This window comes from Camelus dromedarius, chromosome 3 (genome assembly GCF_036321535.1).
Source record: "Camelus dromedarius isolate mCamDro1 chromosome 3, mCamDro1.pat, whole genome shotgun sequence".
NCBI lineage: Eukaryota > Metazoa > Chordata > Mammalia > Artiodactyla > Camelidae > Camelus > Camelus dromedarius.
The window spans coordinates 34,633,833-34,658,241 of NC_087438.1; the positions used below are offsets into that span (position 1 = coordinate 34,633,833).

At 39.0% G+C, this 24,409-nt stretch overlaps 1 protein-coding gene across 2 annotated transcripts in view; it reads right to left on the reverse strand.

Annotated features, from left to right (window-relative positions):
- ARL15 (ADP ribosylation factor like GTPase 15) overlaps window positions 1-24,409 on the reverse strand; it is a 379,383-nt gene that overhangs the window by 2,761 nt on the left and 352,213 nt on the right. Inside the window, exon 5 of one of the 2 annotated variants that reach the window (XM_064480591.1) lies at window positions 6,170-6,368. In XM_064480591.1, coding sequence (XP_064336661.1) covers window positions 6,216-6,368 — 153 coding nt within the window. In that variant the 3' untranslated portion in view covers window positions 6,170-6,215. Of the gene's footprint in view, window positions 1-3,612; window positions 6,369-24,409 lie in introns of those variants that run through there. The other variant, XM_010977777.3, reaches the window with a different exon arrangement.

Here is a 24,409-nt window from a genome sequence, read left to right on the forward strand (position 1 = left end):
AGATCACCAGACAGAAGGATGAGACCAAGGCGGTAGGTGACTGACAGTTTGGTTTGGCACTCTGGAAGCACTTTTGTGTGCTAGACACATGCTTCGCTGTTGTAGCAGTAAAATAGCAGAAAAAAAAGGTGCCAGTTTTACAGAGTTCTATTTAGAAAGACATTTAGAGGTAAAGCCTTTCCTGTGTCTGTGTTTGTTAGACTTCTAGTTTTATTTATGGTTTCAAAAGAAACTATAAATTAAGAGGTAATTTTAAGTTAGGAGGGTGGAAAACCAGGAAACAGGACCAAGGAAAAAAATAGTTAAAAATCTAGAGATTCAAATTACAATTTTAATAGAACAAAATGCCCCCCAAATTAAAAAAAAAATTCTCTGGAGTCATAGAAATCAACCAATGGAACCAATGCTACAGGAACTGAAGTCCTACCAAGATAGCAACCAAGACTGTCCTGTTTAGTGCTGTATCCCAAGCATGCAACACAACGCCTGGAACACACTAGGTGTTCAACAAAAACACATCGAATACATGAATAAATTAAAACTCTAACACTATCTTAATAAAAACTTACAACTGCGATAAAACCTGTAAAAAAGACAAAGGTAAGCTGAGTCTTGACAAGCTATCACCTGACAAATTCTGTCACAGCTGCTTAATAAAAGTGTGGGGTTGATAAACCCCTTGTCTAGAAAGTTGTAAAACAACTGGAGAAGGTCCAGGGCCGGGCCTGACTTGCTCCAGATGACAGAGAATGACAGCCAGACACACTGTTTGCATTCCTGTCTCTGCCTTTCGGTGAGCAGTTTCCGTTCCAAACCAATCTTCTCATTTTTAATTTATTCTATTTATATGTCTAATGATTTAATATCACATCATCACAGTCTGGCCTTCAGGTGCCCTGGACACACATTTTTCTGATTGACCTTGCCATAGATTATCCACACACCAGCCAGAAACCATTCATTCCCCCACGAGCCTCTCAGGTGAGGATCGTGGTTTCCCTTCTCCCCCTAGAAAACAGCCGTCTTCACAGGCTCTGTTGGAAAACAGCTCCCCGTGCCCCTGCTCCCCTCCCTATGTCTCCTGTAAGCTTGTCCAGACATGGAGGGCATCATTAGGCCAGGTCTCCCAGTCATTCCACTGCTTGCAAAACAGTCATTTATAGGCGTTTGGTGTTTTGTCTGACATCTTTTTGATGCTGGAGCTCCAGCCTTTGTCTCAATGAATCACTTGTCAGCAGAGGCTGTGGCATTCTAGGCTGGGTTTCACACCTACTGGGAGGGCTGCCTGTGATGTAAGTGATCTTAGGCTCTTTTGGAAACGCCCACCTCCCCCCCCACCCCATGTTCCATGAGGAAACCAGGGAGTGAGGGAGACCTGGGAATCTGAAGCTTATTCAAGACTGATTTTCATTTATCAGCCTGTCCCCTGTCCCCATACGTTTGGAGCCAGGCTTTCCTATCTAGGGACAACACTGTCAACTCACCTCCATGGTGGGAAGGTGCCTGCTAAAGAGATCCAGGGTGAAATATCTGTGTAGAGTATTTTGAAAGCCTCAGAATAAGAGGCAGAGATTTTTGAACAAAAAAGAAAGAACAAAAAAAGGAATCCATCATTCTTTGGTAGTATGCAGATTTTTTTCCCCTCAAGAGGATCTTGTTTTAAAAAGTGTGATTTGATGGCTGTGCCCAAGTTGGTCCGTAGTTGTGGAAATGTCTACTGGAGCAGTAAGGGGCCAGGACTCAGACTGGGTCAAAAACCAAGCTGACCCGAGCGAGGCATGAAATCGAGGAGTCCCTCTCCTTATTCTCCAAACAGGATACCAGTCACCTTACAAAATACATACGGTAAGTGAAGTTGCTTTGAACCACCACAAAGCCTGAACCATTTCCCTGTAAAAAGTGATTATTCAAATAGAGAGTGCCATGGAACCTTCTGGCAATCTGAGGACTTGAGCAGACGATGAAAACGTGGGTCAGCAAAGCCTAAGAACATCGTTGGTGGCCTTTCTAAACCAGGACCCAGTGATTAGAGCAGGCCTCATGGAACAGAGCCGGAATGCAAGATGGGAGAGTAGAGAAAATCTGAGAGAAGAATCGTGCACTTTTTACTTCACTGTTTCGTAAGGAAAGAACGATGCATCTTGGAGAGGTTCTTCTTCGTGACTTTTAAACTCTTGGTGTTGGTTTTCAGAGAAAGCCACTTTGTGAAGAGGTCGTCACACACAGATGAATCCCCAGGACGGGAAGCCAGAAGTCCCAGCTCTGATGGAACAGTAGGTGGAAGGAAAGTTTTTCATTCAAAGAAGATGGGAAAGGGGAGGGGAAACTGATAACCCATCTAAGTCTTCTGGGTCTTACAGGGATCCCTTTCATGTTCCTAAATCAGGACAAGGAGGGTGGGGTAGGGCGCCAAACCGAGCTCATCCGTCACTTCATGCATCTGAGCTGGAAAACATTTAACTCCGAGATGCAAATCATTTAATCATGCTGACTCAGTGGGGACTCAAAAGTTGTGAACCCTTGGGATCCAGGAAATCCCAACATGATGTGATAATGCATTTCACAGCATGAACTTCAGATCCCCAGGACCTGGGTTAAGGGAAAGACATGGCAGGAGATCTACATTCTCCTAAAGTTTTATCCCTCCTTCCAAACGCATTGAAAACGAGGGGTCCCCAAGGGCAACTCCCACTTCCCGCCCCCTCCACATACCTTTTCCTTTCTGTTTGCACCATTAGGTCAGGAGGTTAATGAAAATGCACTCTAAAATTATAAAGAGGATAAAGCCAGGCATGAATATTAGATTTCCACTTGAGTCTGAATATTCCATCTGGACATTATTAAAAAAAACCCCTTTTGCTTCAAAATCTTACTGTTCTGTCCACATTTGCTTGGATAGGTCTGAGGTGCTTAGGAACTTGATAACTGTTAATTGCCAACCTTGGAAACAAAACTAGGAACGCAGGTTGGATCCCAGCTTAGAAGCAAGGTGTTGCAAGCTTTCTGTGTAGTTAAATAATGTGTCAGGATAACGTTGCATCTGGGACCAAACAAGAGCTGGGATTTGTATTTTTCACTTTCTATTACGTTTTTCTTTTCCCCCTTTTCCTTCCTCTTCTTCGTCCATCTATCTTATTTTTCTTTCTGTTTTATAGAATACTCTCATCCTTAAGGATGGACCTGTAAATCCATGGCATTTCTTCCTGAGTCACTGTTTCCTGAGGGCATCAATCCTCATTGAAGGACGCAGTTCATGGCTCCAAACAGTTACACTTAGAAAGCTACTTTTACAACAAATATTATAAAATGGTGCTTTGATTGAAGGATGACACTTGCCATTAACATCTCAACTCTGCTCACGCATTCTGACGGAATAGCTCCAATGAAACTAAATCTCTGCTGAAGACAAACCGACTGGAAAAGACACCGATGCTTTTTTTTTTTTTGGTCTCTTAAGGTTTTCACAGTGGCTTCAAAAGAAATGTGAATTAATCATTTGTTTTGACCCAAGAGCAGCAGAACTTATTTTGAAGACTTAAACAGGCAACACAAATGTAAACAGAAATCTGGGACTCCCAAATGCTAAAGTTGGAAGGAGTCAGTCTGAAAACATCAATTCTACTCAGCGTTTATTTTCATTTGAAGATAGTGGAAATCAAATCTAAATCATGGACAATACGAACTCTTCTTGCCTGGCAATTGTCCACATGAATCTGTTAACCTCAAAGTATAGATACAGCATTTTTTAATAGAACGACAGGGTAATATGGCAGTTAGTTAGCAACTGACATCGTAAACTACAGTAGATACAAAGTTCTGTCATATAAATTAATTGCCATTACAAAAAGGCAACTGCTTTAGCTAAGAAGGTACAAAAACTGGTAACTTCCATAAATATAACAAGAAGCTAAGTGAAGAAATCCATAACAGACTGTTTTTCCTATACAATATCTGAATATGCAAACTAAGACACCTGTGGCGCTGTACATAGAAGGAGGAATACGACGCACACGCACAACCACCCCCCACCCCCCAACGCCGGTCCAAGCCCCCTCCCCTCCCCCCACGCGGATTTCCAAAACATGGTAAATTCTAGGGTTACAAGGACAGGATGCAGCAGGGAAGCAGCAAGACGGCGAGCTCTGAACTGCTAGACAAAGAAGGAGCCTTATTGACAGTTGTAAAGCATTAGGCGTCAGACAGAAACTTGTCAAAAACAGCTGTTGTTGGGTACTGATTGATAATGTTTTCATTCTGACGGCTGAGACACTGCAGACAGTCATGGGTCTGAGAAGAAGCCCATCACTGGTGCACACATGAACACACAGACAACGGGAAGTCATTTAACAGATGGCTTAGGAGCACTCAGCCACGGTATCTTAAAAAGACAACATTCTACATTTAATGAACTTGCAGAGAAAGCAATGCCTAATGATCATTTATTTTTCGTAGAAGATGAGCACAATGGGACAAAATAAAAAGCAGGGATTGTGTCAATGGTCATTGGAATAAAAGTTTTGTGCTGCTCACGGATTACACAGTGTTAAAAATATTCAAGGATGCTGTAGACAAAAATTGCATATGAATCTTTTTTGATCCATCCTATTAAAAAAAAAAGCTTAAAAGAAGTGTTGGATGTTTCAAAGGTAATTTCATTAAAATCCACCTACAAGATCAGACCACAAAGGCCATATTTGAATGACATGTATCTTCTGGAGAATTATAATGTATTACATCACCCTGTAATACAGTGTGAGTCTGCGGTATTTGGGAATCAGTCTACGCTACCTAAAAATTACAAACATGTTTTTATTGCTCAGGTGAAGGGAGTAGTTTTCTATCACTTGGCCGCTCAGTATTTTAAGTGGCCAAAAATATATAAAATGTGCCAAAGAGTATTTCATCCATTAACCTCAATATCCATAGATCATTCCTGATTTAGAAAAGGTTAAAGGTGCCAAAACTTACTAAAACTGTACATTTATCTCTGCATAATTTTATCATTTAAGTTAAATGAACAAAAAAATTAGTTTCAAAGACTGAATCTAGGCCCTAAAATTATTTATCTGCTGCGGCCCCAGCACATTTTTAAGGGCACATTGAAACCCCTGAAAATAGAGGTTTATAATAGAAATACTGATAGAGCTTTAATTACTAGATGGAGACATTAAGAGACTCCATTAAGCAACATTAGCATTTACCGAATGAATATACAGATGATTCTGCCTTCGTTATCTCTGTCAAATACGTGCCAGCTTAAACCCTAGCCAGCCTAAACTATACTTCATTTGGCTATTTTAAAAAAAATTTATCTATTATTTTAAAAATTATTTTCTCTATTTCAATCAGATATACAATTTTTAGAAAAAGATTTTTAGAAACATACCATGTTGCAGCTTGACTTTATGTTGGGTAATTCTTCCATTAAAAATATTTGAGGACTTGAAATAGTAATCGATGCATACGTACACTGTACCTGCATTTCCTCTAACTCTTCTCAAAAACGAAAACAATGTCTTTGTCCTCAAGAGAGGGGAGTGAGGGAGACTTCAGATGTAATTAAAAAAAAAAAAAAAAAAAAAAAACCCAACCCATTAGACATCTTGTCTTTAAGTTCTTCAAAGTCAATTTGACTATGGCAGGATATTCCATTCTGATAAGGTAATTAATTGAAGTTTTTGGTACTCATTTTTTCTCCCATAATCTGTAAGGCCAGTATATGAAAAACTAAAAATTAAAATAAGACCAAATCAAATCAAATAAACTTCTCAAGGGATCTTGAAAATGATACACATATTATGGGAAGCCCCAGTCAACAACACACCACCCTAAAGCCAGGGTAAATGAGTCTAGGTTCTGAGTCTCCCTGAGTCCTCCGTGAGGGATCTGATTTCCGTGAGCTGCAAATTCCATCCATTTTAGCACAGAGTGGAGAAGAGACGCTTAGAACAACAGAAGGAAGAGACATGCGGTGAAGATGATTAGTGGTAAACAGAGAATAAATTCTCTCTCAGTAGTGTGTACTTGGCGTTAATGCCGATGATAATTCACCTGATATACAGAATGTTCACTTTAATAGAGAGATAAGAGTCTGAGATAACTGGAAGAAAATAGATACTGAAGCCATTACAGTCTTGATACCAAAATAAAATTAAAATGAGAAACTAACATGATAGGTTCAAGGCCTTTGGGGAACCCGTCTTCTTCGCCAGATTTCACATTCTTACAGCTTCATGGTCTTTTTCTTCTAACAAATTTATCAGCTGAGAGAAGCTGTCTTTCAGTGCATCCGTGTCATCCAGCGAGCAGGCCTGCAGAATCCAGCGTTTCCCACGTGCAAGTGGTTCAAGTTCAAAATATTTTTTGACCTTCATGGAGGAGGGGGAAGATAAATATGTTATTAATTATATCTGAACCTTTCTCATAAGGAAATTTTGTGAGTCATGAGATGGGGGATTTTAGGAAGTTATTTGAACTGTGATGCCTAGGACTTTCCAGAATCCCATCCACAGCTGTGGTTATAATGTGGGTTATATGTTGTGACCCGGGAGTGTTTTCTTTAGGGGTGAATGACCCGCTTGCAAGCCACCATTCCACCCATTCATTTAACGGCATGGGAGGTCTGAAGAAGTCTAAGAAAGAATTATATGTACTATGGCACAAGGCGAAACAGACACCAAAAAGCTGCAATTCAATCAAAATAACTAGCAGAGTAGCTTTCACTACCTCAGCTTGCTAACTTATTAAATGGGTGACAGCCTGTAGTATGTACACTATGAATTAGATAAGCCTCAATTACTTTGACCATCAAACACACACACAACAAAAAACATAATTTAAATAACCCTTTCTTCTCTCCCTTAAATTTCTGGCATCCATTTCTGAGACCTGGGAAAGTGTTTTTTTTTTTTTAGGAAAGAGGACAGAAATCGAGTGTATGTATATGCATATATAAACTTACACATGAAGTCTCCTATCTTTTTTTTCTTCCAGTCTTGAATTTTTAGGGAGGGAAAAATCAAGATCTTATAACTGGTATGTGGAATGTAGCATTTGCAATCTTAAAAATCTGTTCGATTAATAACCATTCATAAGTCATTCTTAGTAAGTACTGTGCTAGGATACTAACAGCATCCCAGGTTACCAACTCCTGACAGTGAATAAATATCAAATTATTATGACTTCCAGAAGTATCGATGAGTTTCTCTCAAAAAGTAAGATAAAACACAAAGTTCATGAAGCTACACACACACACACACACACACACACACACACACACACACAGAATAGGACATTGTATTTATAGCCCAGCAGGGTTTACATAACATTAAATACAGTGAATAGCATCAGAAGATGCACTGTTCGAAGACATTAGTCATCAACAAGTTGCATTAAATCCCATGTGCCATGGAAAATTCCAGGGTCTTACCTTGGTCAATACCTGACCCAGAAAAAAAAAGGTGTCCCAATCTTACATCACTTCCAAATGTGGTTTCATTTTGCCTTTATCATCACAAGCACCAGACTATTGTTGACAGCAGAGATACACCAAAGTAGTATTAATATATGTGTACATTTTTTATGTGAGCAAGAAGATATAAATAAACTAAGTTTTCACAGTAATTTAGGAACCACAAATATGCTAACATTTCATGGTTCGAGTGTGTCCCAAAAGTCCTCCTAGAGATGTCTGCAAATTCATAATAAATACTACTACTACAACTATAATAAATAAACAAATAATAAATAAGAAGCCCTTGAGAATGAAAGGACTCTCATTAATTCAGATTTTGAAGAGTAACAAAAAGCTCACAGGTAGGTCAGAAAATGGGTATACAGCTTCAGACCAATTTTTGGCCAAGGCATTTTACAAATCATGTTGTGAAGAGGATTCTCCCTTATGGAAAATGTAAACTCCATTCTCTTAAGTCTTTTTTTTTAGAGCACTGAAAGTGACTTAACTTCCAAGAGAATCTGAAATGGTTTGTGCAATGACCAGCACCAGGGATCAACCCTGCCCTACTGAGGAAGGAACTACCAGTCAGTGGACCGAGGGAGCTGTGGGCAGCAGCAGGAGAGAAGAGTTGGCAGGGGCAACAGGTGGGAAACATGTTTAAATCTATAGGGAGAAGGAAGAGTTGGCTGCTCTAAAATGTTTAAAGTCAGAGATGTTAGTCTCCTCTATTCTGCCACAAAGAAAGCCTTCAGATTGTGCCACTGAGTGCAAAAATGGAGAACCCTGTGCCTACAATGCAATCTGGTATTTGACCAATTATGCCTCCCATCAAGAGTGGACAGCATGTCACATCCAAATCTGGTATATGAAGGACGTTGTACCCTTGTCACATTTTATAATCTCAAATCTAAAAGGACAGCATTTTAAGTATTGCTAATGACTAAAAGAGGACTAGTGGCAAGAAATCTAATAATATTAAAATATTGAAATAAAGACTAACACAATAAGTATATATTACTAACACAATAAGTATATATTCTTTCAAATGGTTCACTTACAAGTCCACAGAATTCATCCTAGCAGCATATTAACAGCTCACTTAAAAAGAATGTTAGATTTACATAATCACAAAATATCATAACTGGTGCTATTTCACAATATGGACCAGAGAGGAAAACACAGTAAGGATTTTAGCTATGCATCAGGTTGGTTTCTAGGCAACTGAAAATACAGTCTATCACGTAGGCACACTTGGGAGATAATAAAGATGTCTGAAGGTAGTTATGTTTCAGAAGTTGTTCCTGCTGAATATTAAACACGAGGAGGAAATGGAAGCTTTGATTACAGGGTGGTCGCCAGATGAAGGAGCCTACTGGTGTTAAGCTGACAAATATGGCTGGGTAACCCGAGATTTTCAGATCCGTAACCTAAGTGGGTATCTAACTCTGCCATATTCACCCTACTGGTATTCAAGTGATTCCATACCACTCTACATTTATAGTATCAGCTTTAAAACAAGCGGGCATTCCAGTGCTATTCAAGTACAGTAAGTGACTGTGTTTGCCATAGGAACATAGCTTTTCATTATCCAGAGTTTCATGTTTCAAAAACAAAGAGTACCATGTAAGAGAGAGGAAGATGAAGACTTAGTGCTCTGCCTTCAACTTTTTTCTTTAGGATAATATTTTTATTTTGTTTTCTTATATTAAACTGAAATTCACATTTTACCCCCTCAGTTACTACCATAAAAATGACTCACAGTCACATTTGACTTATCTGCGATGGCCTTTTCTGTTCTATAGGCTGGTATATAATTTTAAAGAAAGGTTTAAGTTTGACCAACATAAATCATAGGCTTACATCTGATATTATTTTTAAGGTTAAAAAAACTGCCTATGATATAAGGGTCTATTTTTTAATGATGGACATAATTTTTTAAAGGTTATTTGATTATCAAGATAAAAATTTTAAAAACAACTCCACGGAAAATGAACCCAAGTCTTTTGAATACTTCATCATCAGCTGCTTAAATGTCATGGCTAACTGGAAACGGCTGGAATCATGAGCGATGGTTATTTCACATTGGCTTCTGGGGACGGCACTTGGGGGAATGACATCAGAATACAGCTGCCTGGCAACCTGTAGGTCACTGAGCTATTTTCAGAATGGCCACAGAGAATGGGCATCTGTTGGTGGCCATGTGTCCACCCTAGAGATAGGAAAACAAAGCCACTGTAAGTTGCCAACCTATTTGAGCTATGTTATCAGAGCCCTTTCTCCATTCAAGCAACCTCGGGGTGATTTGCATGACTGCGTTCCGTTATTCACACGTCACATTTACTGTAAAGTCCTAATAGAACAGAGGCAAATCGGCACCATTTCATTGCTGCTAATGTTTGTAGCAGCTGTTAAACCTGTGAGACATTACACAGCACAGGAGACCCACTCCTTGGGTAGGAGATGTCCTTTATGTTTCCTTGAGTAGAGAAATAGTGAAATAACTCTCTCCCACTTACAGGGCTTCTAGTGGGGCTGCAATGATACCCACTGTTTTCCCTATCTTGCCCTCACTTCACATTCAAAAATTTTATTTACAGTTCCTACAAACCTGTTGTGACTAAATTTCTAGAAGTCATGTAAATAGTCTCTGAACTGTGATGATAGGTTTTTCTTTTTTAAAAACCTGCCAATCTTGTTTTATTTAAAATGCTGAGCTGCTTATTTTTTGTTTTTGTTATTAAACCGTGTAAGTAGCGTGTGGCCAGAGTTGGCCTCGTTTTCTTTTAAACACTTTTGGGGAGCAAGGGGTTACTCAGCATTTTATGTTACATAGGCTTGCTTTATAAGCTCAGGTCTTTAACAGGAGTCTTTGGCCCGCACAAATGTGTAGCAAGATGTTAAAGAGAGGGTGTGTGACAATTGTTTAGGATGCATGGGGCCACCCCTGGTTCTAGCGAACGCAATGCCACCAGCACCAACCAGTCTTTGTTATAACTGAAAACACCCTGCCCCCTCCCACTTCCAGAACACCACCTGGGGTGGTCCTGCCCCTGCTGAAGCAGGTATCTCTTGCCCCTGTCTGAGGCTCTTTGCTTATTTTTTCCATACATTCACCACTAGAGATAGAAGCTGGACATTTTCTCCACCGGTACTTTCCCAGATCCCTACTCCATGCAACACATATATTCCCTCTGCAACAAACTAGCAGATTATAATGGACAGCTCTTAAACTTGGGGGCGGTTGCCGTGGGGTGGGGAATCAGTCTAAGGAGCTTTGGAAACCTGCATCCTGAAAGCTGGCTTCCCACAGCTTCCTTCATTCAACCACCACTTGAACGAGCCTGGTGACTGCACTTTAATGAGCCACCTGTGCCAGCCCTCCACTTGCCAATGTATGGGGTTCCACGGATTAGACAGAATACTGTAAAACAAAAACAAAACAGAAGCAACAGCCTGACAAGGGGACGGTCCTCATCATTTGTATTAGAAGATTACAAGTCCCACACCTGCCCCACGCCTGGCTTTTTAGTAGCCATAAAAGGCTGTTTAATACTGTATAGTTTACTAAAGGCTTTGTCACTCATACCACCTTGACTACACATTTCAACTGAAAGTGAGAAAAGCAGTGGATTCCAATAAAGAGGAATATGATTATTTAGAATAACTCTAAAATCATGTAAGTCAGTTTGAATAAGAAGGGTCTCAGTAGAAGATTGTCAAAGAAGCTTTAGGAATAAAGGCACCTTCTTTGTCTCTTCAGAAGGAATCAGGTCTCATGGAGTCTAGGTGGTTCAACTCCTTCAAAACCACAGTGACAGATCAATAGATAAGACAGTCGACACTCCAGGGTGAGAATTGTCAACAAAATTCAGAAAGCCAGGAAAAACTGCAGTTGTATGTTTCAAAGCTAGAGGACGGTGCAAGAGAACACGACCCGGTTAACTATCTTGAACCCAGTGGATTTGTTACGAGTTTCTTGCCATAACGACGTGTCCATTGCATAGTTTGTACTTTTCAAAGAACTATGTGAATTGTGTCTTTGGAGACAGATTCATATTGGTTCTTAATTCTTTGATAAAAGGATGGTCTGGATGATACATTTATCCCAGGACTCCAATTAAGAGGATGTGAAGAGAGCCTGAATGGACTGTGAAATTTTATAGGATATTGCTCATGCTGTTAAACAGGGAGCAGGACTTTCCTCAGCTACACCCCAGCTCCTCCTTTTAATCACCAGAGCAGATGCACCCATTGTATTCACATGCCACACGAGAGGAAAACATTTGTATTGAAATACTGATTGTCTGCATTCTCTTTCCAACTCCAGATACAAGGATGTCAAATCTACCAAGTCATGAAATCGGCCACGGTATTTTGTATCTACACCACGGAAATCTGCAAGTGCAACAAACCAGGACTTTTTCTTTCTAGAGGATTGGCTGTTAAACGCTTACTACCACACCACTAAGTACATGCATCTTGTATGTGTTTGTGAAGGGGCCCTCCAGCTCTGCTGTCTTCATCGCAGAAGTTCATGGCACAGGCTTAACTTGGTAACCTTCAACAAAGTCAGAGAGAGCTTTGCCCACACCGTGGCTCCATGACCGGGTCTGGAGATAAAGTGGCCGGGCATCATTAAGATTCTTCAGAGTGCATTCTTGGCAGCTTGTTCAAAGAAAGGTTAGTCTACAGAGAGCGGCACCAGCTGTTCCCCTTTTCATTGTACTGCTTGCAGGATTTTGAAATCCTTAGAAAGGGACTAAATATGTCATTAAGGCAGAAATAAATAATACACGTAAAACCAATTTGCCACAGTCCCAAAGATACTACAGTGCAGAATAGATATTATTTCTTTTCACTGAGCACTAATAGGGACCAGAAAATGATAACGTGATGTTAACCAGTACCACAATATTACTCTGGGGGTGCATATTTATAATGGACAATTGCTTTCACAAACATGAGGTGTGATATAAAAGTGCTGTTCTGATAAGATGGCTTGTTTCTTAAGCAAAGTGCAGCCTGCCTGACCTTGGAATAATTAAAGACCAAATGACTGCAGGTGATGACCTGTGATGGAGCCTCACCCTTATTAGACGTCTTCCTGCCCAGGCAGTAACCTCTGACGTGTACAGAATGCTGTATGTTGTGACAACACTTATAGAAAAACCCAGTCTTCCATGCCACAGAGGGATTCAGAATGCCCCAGAAGAGCCAAACAAAATGATCCCATTTGCTTTGGTGGTGAGATTTAGGATCTGAAAAGCATTCCTATTTTTGCTGAACTTGCTAACCTGGAAATTACAGAACAAATTGTATCTCTTTTCTCCTATTGAGATACCTGGGGGGTGTGGGGGAGGGTGTTTTATTCTCTTAGCCCCAAGGCTTGCTTAGCAGACAATCACTGTGAAAGGCATAGATCTAGCTGTGGATGCCTTCTGTTTTCAGGGAGCAATGAAGGAAACCCCATATTCCCATTTGCACCCTTTTCTGCTGGTCTACCTGGCCCTCTACAGCCTGGAGTGATGCCTGCAGGCAGACCTTTGCTCCAACTCCTGCTTCCAACCTCAGAGGCCTCCATCCACAGGCAGAAAGGATCGTATTTTAAAAACCAGCTGATGTCCTCCTATCACCTCAAGTTGAAGCCTTAAGGTTACAGAAGAAACTCTTAAAAGCGGAAGCAACTTTAGTCACAGCAGCCACTGTTGGTCGCCTCCTCCAGGCACTATAAATTCCCTTAAAATAAAGTTTTATTGGGACAGAGTCATGCTTATTCACTAATTTATGGCTGCTTTCACGCCACAATGGCAACCCTGAGTAATTGCCACGGAGACGGTATGTCCTGCAAAACCTAGAAGAGTTACTCTTTGGCCTCTTACAGAAAAAAAATTTGCCAAGCCCTGCCTCCTGCATCCTGCAGCTTCCTGGTTTGTCCAGCAGGGGCGCAGGGAGAGCTTGGGAGGGGCCCCGGGGTGACCCGGCTTGCCCGCCCTTCTCCTCCTCACCGTGGCTCACACTCTAGGAGGACAGAGAAGTTGGCTTTTCCAACCTGGCCAGGCTCCACTTACAACTTCAGATGCTTTCAATTGTAGACTTGCAGGCAGAAGGGTCATCTCTCAGCAAAGCCCTAGTTTTTTCCTCTCTGTGTTCAGTCTGGGTTTCTTTCACGGGAAGACTTCCTAAAGGCCCCAAGAACTTCAGGGTATGAGGTAACCTGTCAGTTTGGGGGTTTTGGTGTACTTAAGGATGGCTTTTAGTGCACAGAAATACTAGGTATTGTTATCTTGCAGTTTTAAAAGGGAATACACAATTTATTAAACTTGTAGTAGGGGGAGGGTATAGCTCAATTGGTAGAGTGCATGCTTAGCATGCACATGGTCCCAGTACCTTCTTTAAAAAAGAAATAAATACACCTAATTACCACTCCAACCCCCGAAAAACTTGTAGTAACTGAAATCTAGCTTTTCCTGAAGCTATTATATTCAACTCAAAAATCTTAATACTCTGTACATCTGGTAAATTTTAACACAAATGTTCAGAGGGCTGAATACTGTTTAGGTCTATTTACAAACTTAGTTTAGTTAACCACTCTAAACATTTCAAAACTCCATTTATAAATTTAATAAATTCAATTTTCTCTTTAGGCATCCAGACTGCCTAATAATCAACACATCCTCAAGTGGTTAAGAATTATTTGTTTTCCAGTAAGAATTCTTAAAAATTTCTTCCCTTAAATTTATATATTCAGTGACTTTCAAGTTCTGGAATATTCTAACACTATTTGCAAGATTAACTAAAATCTTATACCTCTCTACATAGGAGGCTAATTCTGATCACTTACACATTTTAAATTAAATTCTGCCTGCTTTCTTTCACTTAGCATAATGTTTTCAAGGTTCACCACGTGTGGCATGTAGTTCATTCCCCTTTATAGCTGAATTATGTTATATTGGACGGATATGCTGTATTTCATTTATCCATGTTCATCAGTTGATGGACACTTGAGCTGCATCTACTTTTTTGCAGTTATGAATTCAGTTATATGAGCCATTACGTTCTCTTTAAAATGGGCATGATCAAAAATTATTATGGGAAATGAATGGGTTAGGATATCAAGACTCACTGGGGATGAAGTGTCTCCACAAGTCTATGGTGAACTCCATTTTCACCCAGTTCATTAGATCTTCTAGTTTTACTAGATTTGGGTAATTCTTTAATTTTTTCATGTGTATGAGTCCTCAGTTCCTTGAGGGCACAATGGAAAAATTATTTGGTATTCTTTCATATACCAAGTAGAATGCCAGACACAGTGCATCCAGTACAATGAAATTACAATGAAAAAGGCAACACAACACTAGTATATTTCATCCCATATTAAAATGTTAGTAAAGTAAGGAAACTGAATATCAATCAGATAGAAATGACCACTCTTCACAATTAATCAGGCCAAGTTTCATATATGAGGTGGGATTTCATGAACAGTTTCAAAACTGTAGGTCTAACTGGTTTAAACTCTATTACACACATATGTCTACAGGCAGCTGCAATGAACTGTTTTGCAAATAGGAAAGTAAACAGCCTATCATGGAAAAGAGAACTACTCCAGAAATCTCAAGACCCACAGGACACTCAAGCTTTGAGCTATTCCTTTAATCTGTGTCCAAATAAAGCAACTAATTCTTATCTCAGAGAATGGAAAGCACTGATATATGCAAAAAGAGAAGCATCCGTACACTTGTCTTTGCATGCAGGTGCAGGCATCAGCCTTTTCAATAACATCTATAACACAGCCATTAATTACAGAGGCAGCCAGCTTCCAACAGCTCACCAATTCCTTTTTCTCTTTTCTCTTCTCTCCTTCCTTTATTCCACTCTTTCAAAACAGCATTCATTTTGGATACCGAGCACTTTTAGGGTGTGACACTTGATTCTGTATCCTCCATGTTTGGGATAATATTCAGTTATCATTTACCTTTATTTCAAGAAGGCAAATATTGTATGTAGGAAGAAATCTATCTACGAAAAACTTTCTACTGGCAAGAGAGTACGGCTGTTTAATAAAAAGTCCTACCTATATGTATCAGAGCTAGTCAAGTATGTACTAGACAGGAAGGGGAGTTAATGAGGGAAAGCCCCAAACACATCAGAGACAACCAATTAGCTTGTCTGAAACACAGGCTTGGAAAGCTATCAGTAACTTATAAAATGGTCTGCTACACACGAGTAAAATGTTGTTTAAATGGCTTGCTTAACTAGATGCATTCACCATGAAATTGATTCTTTTAAGGTGATTTTTTAAACTTAATACTCATTAACTGTGCATACTGAAATGGATGGGAGGGTGGGTAGATATCCTGATATTGTGAAGTGCACGTTGAAGATATGAATTCCATATTTCAGGAGGTTAAGAGGTATTGGGAAAAAACCTCATCTATTACCAATAGTTGTGTCTGCCTCGGTAATTGAAATGGATCAACACAATTAGATTATTCCTCCTCTGCTTTGCTAAATGCTTAGACTGGGACTAGTAGATGTGCTCGGAGGACCTTCCAGTCTGAAAATTTATACTTTTGTGTTATGGAGCTGCACTGTTTTCAACCAGAGCCTGTGATTCGGCAAGATAGCATGAGAGAAAGAAGACCTCAAGCCTGGTATATTTCAAATCCAACATCTGCCCCAGAGTGAACATCAAATTTCATCCTCCAAAGACCTTCATTACTGAAACAGTTGAGGTCACCTGATGTTAGCCAACACATGAATGACAATCACTATACTATTCCATATTTTGAATTTTTCTTAAAAAACCACTGTATATTTTAAAATTGGTTTCTGGTCATGCCTCATATTCAGTTTGTCCTGTTACATAAGGCTCCATGCCATAAACACACCTCAATCAACTGCTACCTCTTAGACAACCAGGAGGATGGGCTTTGATTCTGTGGGGTGGAACTCTTCTCCCTGTTTATTCAATATTGGTAACCTTAATGTGCTTCATTCACCAAAGCACGATCACTTGGTCAACCCTAAGGATTCTTTAACTCAACATATTAGGAAAAAAATAAATTTAGACAATGGTTAAAGCTTGTTAAAGACACACACACAAAAATTTAAAATAGAGTTGATATAGTCTAGTTTATCTGGCTTTTTAAAGGACTCTATGTCCCCTATGTCAAGCTCACAGTAGGGAGGTGTGAGAAAGCAAAAGCAGGAGTAACAAACCAAAATACTCGTATATGGAACCCAAATAAACATGTTTAATATTGGTCCCGTGGTAATATGGCAGCGTGCTGTCCTAACAACGACAACATTTAGATGTTGGAGCGGATCCAGATTCTTGGGACTTAAACAGGAGACAAACACGGCAAGCCAGGCATTGCTCAGCCGCCAATGGAGGGTGCCAATGGCCCTGTCCAGATGCAGAGATATTCAAGGGATGTTCCTGTCAGCAGTTTGTCCTCTGGCTCCAGCAAGGAGCCACCATGGAAACACTGGGAGGAAAAGGAAAAACAGGAAGGTGTGGAGAGATGAGGGGGAAAGGCAGAAAGAGCTGAGAGCCACCTCAATAACATCTGAGCAAGGCGAACAGGTAACAAATGGCCTTGTCACAAACTGCCATGCTGTAGTCACAGGGAGAGAATTTCTTTTCCTACTGGCAATTGAGTCAGGAGCCTAATATCCTGGCCACTGAGAAATATGAGCTTGGAAGGAGGCTTGCAGGCAGTTGGAAGAAAGAAAAGCTGAGTGGTAATCTGTCCTGAGGAATTTTAGCCAAAAAAACCCACACAGGACTAGTTCAATTCAGAATAAAGCCTGTGAAAGACAAATCTGGAGAATATTACAATCAGACATAAAGAGAACACCAGAAATGAAGGTTCAAAAAGCCATTGACTGGATTTACCACAGCACTTTGAGTGTGGCCTTGCTGTCATCCCCGGACCAGTCCAAACCACTAGTCCTTGAAGGGGAGAAGAGGCCTACCCCACCCCCAGCTCCCAGGGGACTTCTGGCAATGTCTGGAGATATTATTGGCTGGCACAACTGGGGGTGAGAGTGGGGTGGGCGAAGGGAGCAGTTGCTACATTTGTCTACCAGGTAACAGCCAGAGATGCTGTCAAAAATCCTACAATGCACAGGATAGCTTCCCCTTGCCTGCAACAAGGAATATCCAGCCCCAAATACCAATAACGCTCAGGCTGAAAAAACTCTATTCTTAACTGAACTTTTTAAAGCAAAAATCAGGGAGGTGGGTGAAGCTCGGTGGTACAATGTGTGCTTAGCATACATGAGGTCCTGAGTATAATCCCCAGAACCTTCATTAAAAAAGATAAAAAAAAAAAAAAAAAAAAAGCAAAAGTCAAAAAACGAAAGCCCTGCTCATGATTCAATCCATGGCTTATCAGCATGAACCATCAGGCTCCCCACCCTGGAATCAGGAGGAGATTTAGCAACTGGATTGGAAAGGTAGGCAAAGGGCTAGATCAGGGAGGAGGACCAAGGTCCATGCGTGGTATGTACTCTCTGTCCTTCCTTCTTGTTCAAAGTAGAAATCACCAGATCTTGGTGGGGGACAAGTCAGAACGTCAGATAGGGCTGAAACAAGGGCTCCAAGGAAACAGCCACATTTCCCTCAGTCTCCACATTCACTGTTCTGAGCTTGGGATACAAAGGTGCAGGTTACAAGCCCCAGTCCTCATGGAGCTTCCTCAGCAGTAGAAGGAACTGATAGATTAAATAAATACGTAACTAAGTGAAGTCAGGTAAAAATAAGTGCCATGAAAAAAAGGAGGCAAGACAGTAATAACAACATTTGCCACATAACTGATCCAAAAGAGGGGCTGATGGCATGACAGGAGGTAAAAATTAAGGAGTGAGGTTGTGGTATATTTATACAATGGAATACTACTCAGCCATAAAAAAGAATAAAATAATGCCATTTGCAGCAATATAGTTGGACCTAGAGATTGTCATTCTAAGTGAAGTAAGCCAGAAAAAGAAAGAAAAATACCATATGCTATCACTCATATGTGGAATCTAAAAAAAAGAAAAAAAAAAAGAAAAAAAAGGGACACTATGAACTCATCTACAAAACAGAAATAGACTCGCAGACATAGTAAACAATCTTATGGTTACTGGGGAAAGAGGGTAGGAAGGGATAAATTTGGGAGTTTGAGATTTACAAATGTTAGCCACTATATATAAAAACAGATTTAAAAATTTCTGCTGTATAGCACAGGGAACTATGTTCAATATCTTATAATAATCTTTAATGAAAAAGAATATGAAAGTGAATATATGTGTGTATATGCATGACTGGGACACTGTGCTGTACACCAGAAATGGACACATTGTAACTAAGGGTACTTCAATTTAAAAAAAAAATTAAGGAATCACAGATGAAAATAAATCTTTTGCTGGTTTCAAAACAAAATTTCATGCAGATACAATAAAAGCTCTTTTGATTAACCTCCACTTAACTGTCTAGAATTAGCTGACTCTTCATCGCCCTGGTACAAGACAATGATTGATGCTGTCTACACAGTGAACATCCACAACCAGTGGATCAGCATCCACGTGATGTGGCTACACCCTGGATGCTTGAGACCAGTGGACTGCTCTTTGGCACATCTGCCCATTTCTGCTCCAGAGTTCTTTTACAATGCTCATTAAATTAAATGGACCCCAATGAATAACATATGAACTAGAAAAGAGAATTTCTATTTCTGTGAAAAACTAAATCGGATGGGTTCAAGAAATCAATAAAAGTCAGTCACTGAAAACAAACTGCTGTCAAGTTAGATTTAGGTAAGATGACTATAAAGGATTGGGAGAAAAAGGGGCAGATGGCTTCCCAAGTGTCTTTAACTATGGTTCTACTTTAAAGAAACAGGAGCTAAAAATCATAAGTAGTGGCTGTGTTTTATGCAAGAAATCTAATACAGAACTCTGATTAGTGGCCACATACTCAAAGAAAAGGCCTTGGCCCAATATCAAAAGATTCGTACCATTTGTATGTTTCAAGTTAAAATAAATTATTTAGAGTATACATTTTATTATTTTTTTAATGGTAAAACACTTTAACCAATTCTTGATTAACTGTTCAACTAACAGTTCAGATCAGGCCAGATAAGGAAGTTTCTAACTGTACATTTTAAATCACACTTTTTATTCTGTCTGAATCAAAAGTCTTCTCAGAGAGGAAGTCATTAACACTCATTTCAGTCTGAAGTAAAGAGTGTTACATAAAATCATACCCACTGTCAGAATCAGTATTAGAGTCTATCACCTCAAATCCTCTTGTGAAAGAAAGGGGAGTATAAATAAATAAAATCAAAATATTCAAATTCATACTCACAGACACCCACACCCCTGCAGTCTCCTGCAGAAATACTCTTATCTATGAAAATAAACTATGGTTACAACTGGATACCTCATTATTAAATACAGCACCCTCAAACAAAATAAACATTGAGGGTTTGGATCAAGAGGTTATAGAGTTCATCTCCCTCTATGAATACATCATCTCTCTCCATAGAACACATCTACATGTGGAACAGTTCTCACTGAAAACTAACCAGAAACTGGCAGAAGAACTCTTGTAGAACTAAGGCTGTGAGAAAGATAAACACATAATTGGGTAAGAAGGGAAGGAAAGCAACTGGGTGAGAACTTGTGTCCCTGGGAGAAGACTCAGAGGAAAAAGCAGGTTTTACAGGTAGATGCACACCCACCCTGGGGAGTAAGCCACAGTAAGTGCCAGTCCTGGGGTCCTATAGCAGGGAGACAAGTCCACTTGGCTGTTTGGAGGACTGCTGAGACTAACATTTGCTTCAGCACTCCCCCTATCTGGAGCAAAGGTCCTGGTGTGGGGAGAGGGGAAAAACACACACTTAAAGGGAACAGAAATGAACAATTTGTAAGATAAAGAATTCAAAGCATTGGTAATAAAAATGTTAACTAAATCAGTGAAATAACCTGATGTATACAGTATTCTATCTTCTAGATCATGTATGTATTCTTCTTTATCCCTTAATCTGCTGTTATTCATTTCTTTTAGTACGTTTTTTATTTCAGTTATTGAATTCTTTATTTCTAAATGGGTCTTTTTTATATTTTCCTTGTTAAAGTGTTCATTGTATACATCAAACTCCCAGCAAACAAGTTCAGGACCAAACAGCTTCACAGGGGAATTCTACCAAACATATAAAGAAGAACTAATGCCTATCTTTCTCAAACTGTTTCAAAATACTGAAGATGATAGAACACTCCCAAATTCATTCTATGAAGCCATCATTAACTTGATATCAAAACCAGACAGACACTACAAAAAATATTACAGACCAATATCTTTGATGAATTTAGATGCAAAAATCCTCAACAAAATACTAGTAAAATGAATCAAGCAACATGTAAAAAGGATCATACACCATGATCAAGTTGGACTGGATTTATTCCAGGGACCTAAGAATGGTTCAATGTTTACAAATCAATCATGTGATACACCACATTAACAAAGGGGAGGATAAAAATCACCTCAATAGATGCAGAAAAAGCATCTGACAAAATTCAACACCCAGTTATGAAAAAAACGCTCATCAAAGTGGATACAGAGGGAACACATCTCAACATCATAGAAGCCATTTATGACAAACCCACAGCTAACATTTTACTCAATGGTGAAAAGCTGAAAGCCTTTCCCTTAGATTCAGGAACAAGATAAGGAGGTCTACTCTCACCACTTCTATTTAACCCAGCCACAGCAATCATATAAGGAAACAAACAAACAAAAAACATCCAAATTGGAAAGGAAGAAGTAAAACTATCACTATTTGCAAATGCCAAGATGCTTTATATAGAAAGCCCTAAAGCCACAACCCCAAAACTATTAGAACTAATAAATAAATTCAGAGAATTTTCAGGATATAAGGTTAATATACAAATATTGGTTGCTTTTCTATCACTTATAACACACTATCAGAAAGAGAAAGTTAAAAAAATTCCATTTAAAATCACATCAAAAAGAATAAAATACCTAGGAATAAATTTAACCAAGGAGGAGAAGACCTATATTCTGAAAACTATAAGACATGGATGAAGGAAATCAAAGATGATACAAAGAAATGGAAAGATAACCCGTTCTCTTGGATTGGAAGGATTAATGTTGTTAAAATGGCCATATTACCCAAAGCAATCTACAGATTTAATGCAATCTTTACCAAAATACCCATGACATTTTTCACAGAACTAGAATAATTCTAAAATTCATATGGAACCACAAAAGGCCCAAAATTGCCAAAGCAAATTTGAGAAAAAAGAACAAAGCTGGAGCTATCACATTCTCAGACTTCAGACTATGCCACAAAGCTACAGTAATCAAAACAGTGTGGCACTAGCATAAAAACAGACATGGAGATCAATGGAACAGAATAGAAAGCCCTGAAATAAACCCACACACCTATGGTCAATTAATCTACAACAAAGGAGGCAAGAATATACAATGCAGAAAAGACAGTCTCTTTAATAAGTGATGCTGGGAAAACTGGACAGCTACATATAAAACGATGAGATTAGAACATTTCCTCAAATCATATGTAAAAACAAACTCAAAATGGATTAAAGGCCTAAAGTAAGATCTGAAACCATAAAACACCTAGTAGAAAACATAGGCAGAACACTTTTTGACATAAGTTGTAGCAATATTCTTTTGGATCTGTCTTCTAAGGCAGAAGAAATAAAAGCAAAAATAAACAGATGTAACAATTAAATTTAAAAGCTTTAGCAGAGGAAGGGAAACCATTAATAAAATGTAGAAGTCAACCTATGCAATGGGAGAAAATATTTGCAAGTGATATAACTGATAACGGGTTAATATCCAAAATATATAAATAGCTCATACAATGCAATATTAAAAAAAAAAACCCAATCAAAAAATGGGCAGAAGACCTGAATAGACATTTCTCCAAAGAAGACATACAGATGGCTAATAGGCACATGAAAAGATGCTCCACATCATTCATTATTAGAGAAATGCAAATCAAAACTACAATGAGGTATCACCTCATGATTGTCAGAATGGCTATCAAAAAAAGTTTACAAGTAACAAAGGTTGATGAGGATATGGAGTAAAGAGAATCCTTGTACACTGTTGGTAGGAAAGTAAATTGGTATAGCCACTATGAAAAAGCAGTCTGGAGGTATCTCAAAAAACTAAAATGGAACTACCATATGACCCAGCAATTCCACTCCTGGGCATATATCTGGAAAAGATGAAAACACTAATTCTAAAAGATACATGTACCCCAATGTTCATACCAGCACTGTTTACAATGGCCAAGATATGGAAGCAACCCAAGTGTCCATCACGAGAAGAATGGATAAAGATGTGGTATATATAAAAAATAGAATATTACTCAGTCATAAAAAAGAATGAAATTCTGCCATTTGAAGCAACATGGATGGACCTAGAGAATATTATGCTTAGTGAAATAAATCAGAGAAAGATAAATACTGTACAGTATCACTAATATGTGGAATCTAAAAAACAATACAAATGAATGTATATAGCAAAACAGAAATAGACTCACAAATATAGAAAACAAACTAGTGGTTACCAGTGGGGAGAGAGAGAGGAAGGGATGGGGTACATTAGGGGTATGGGATTAAGAGGTACAAACTACTATGTATAAAATAGATAAGCAATAAGGATATACTGTATAGCACAGGGAATTATAGCCATTATCTTGTAATAAGTTATAATGGAATATAAATGGTAAAAATACTGAATCACTATCCTGTCCACCTGAAACTCATGTAATATTATAAACCAACTATATTTAAATTAAAAACTATAAGTGATAAATTAACGTTCTTAATAATTACATTATTTTGAATGTATTTGAAAATATTTTCTAAATAGAACTTATTCCCATTTTCCAGACTCAGAAGTGGAAACAGAATTATACAGCGTATCCACCATAAAAACTTCCTTAGTCACACCCTGGACTATTATCTCCCACAGTTAAGAGTTCTCTAGGCAACAGGCAAATTAGTGTTTTGCACAATGGTCCTATTTTACCTTGAAATTATTATGTATTTCTTTCTTCCCTTATCACATTGATTTTTCCATCAGTAAGATGTCAATTCTATCATAGCATTTGAAAACAAAAATCATATAATGCCAATGCCTGACAAATTATGGCTTGTGCTGTTTTTCACTCGAAGGTAAGCATTAATAACAGAATAATGTAAAGTGATGCATGTAAATGGAATTTACCTCTGTGTGTCCACAAATTTATTTTTAGTGAATAAATCATGTGATACCTTGTCTTTATTACATTTAACACAAGGGGATCTAGACCTCAGAGTCCCTGAAATAGGGTTTGTAAATTCTAGGTGCCTATTTCTGACATCTAACCTTTCACGCCAAAAGAAGAGAAGATATGGCTCTAGAGAAATAAGGATATGAGAACTAAATTCTTGCCTATTTGACTTCAGCTTCTCATCTAGACATACAGCACGTGTAACCTGCATACTTCTTAGCAAGTTTAATGCAGCACACACTTTGCGTAAAACACACGGGCAGGCTGAATTCCTTTGCAGCTGCAGAAATATCTGAATTCTGACTTCTTATATATGAGAGTCACAGACACCAAGTATGTAGTCACCTGGTCACAGGTGGAACTGCTTTTTGGTGCTGTTAGAAGTGTAATCTGATTTGAGAAACTGTAAAGATCTCTGGTGTCTGGTATGACCTAAGGATTGCAAGGCTTGGATCAGTAACTAAAAGCCTTGTGTTCTGGAATGGGGTTTGCCTGGTTCTGACATGACCATTGACCCTGCAAATCACCAAGACATAGGATACTTCCTACACAACCTGGGGAAAGAGAAGGAAATGGGACAGATAAACATGCACCATGTAATGGGTAGAAGTCCTTAACAAGAGATGGAAATGGACGT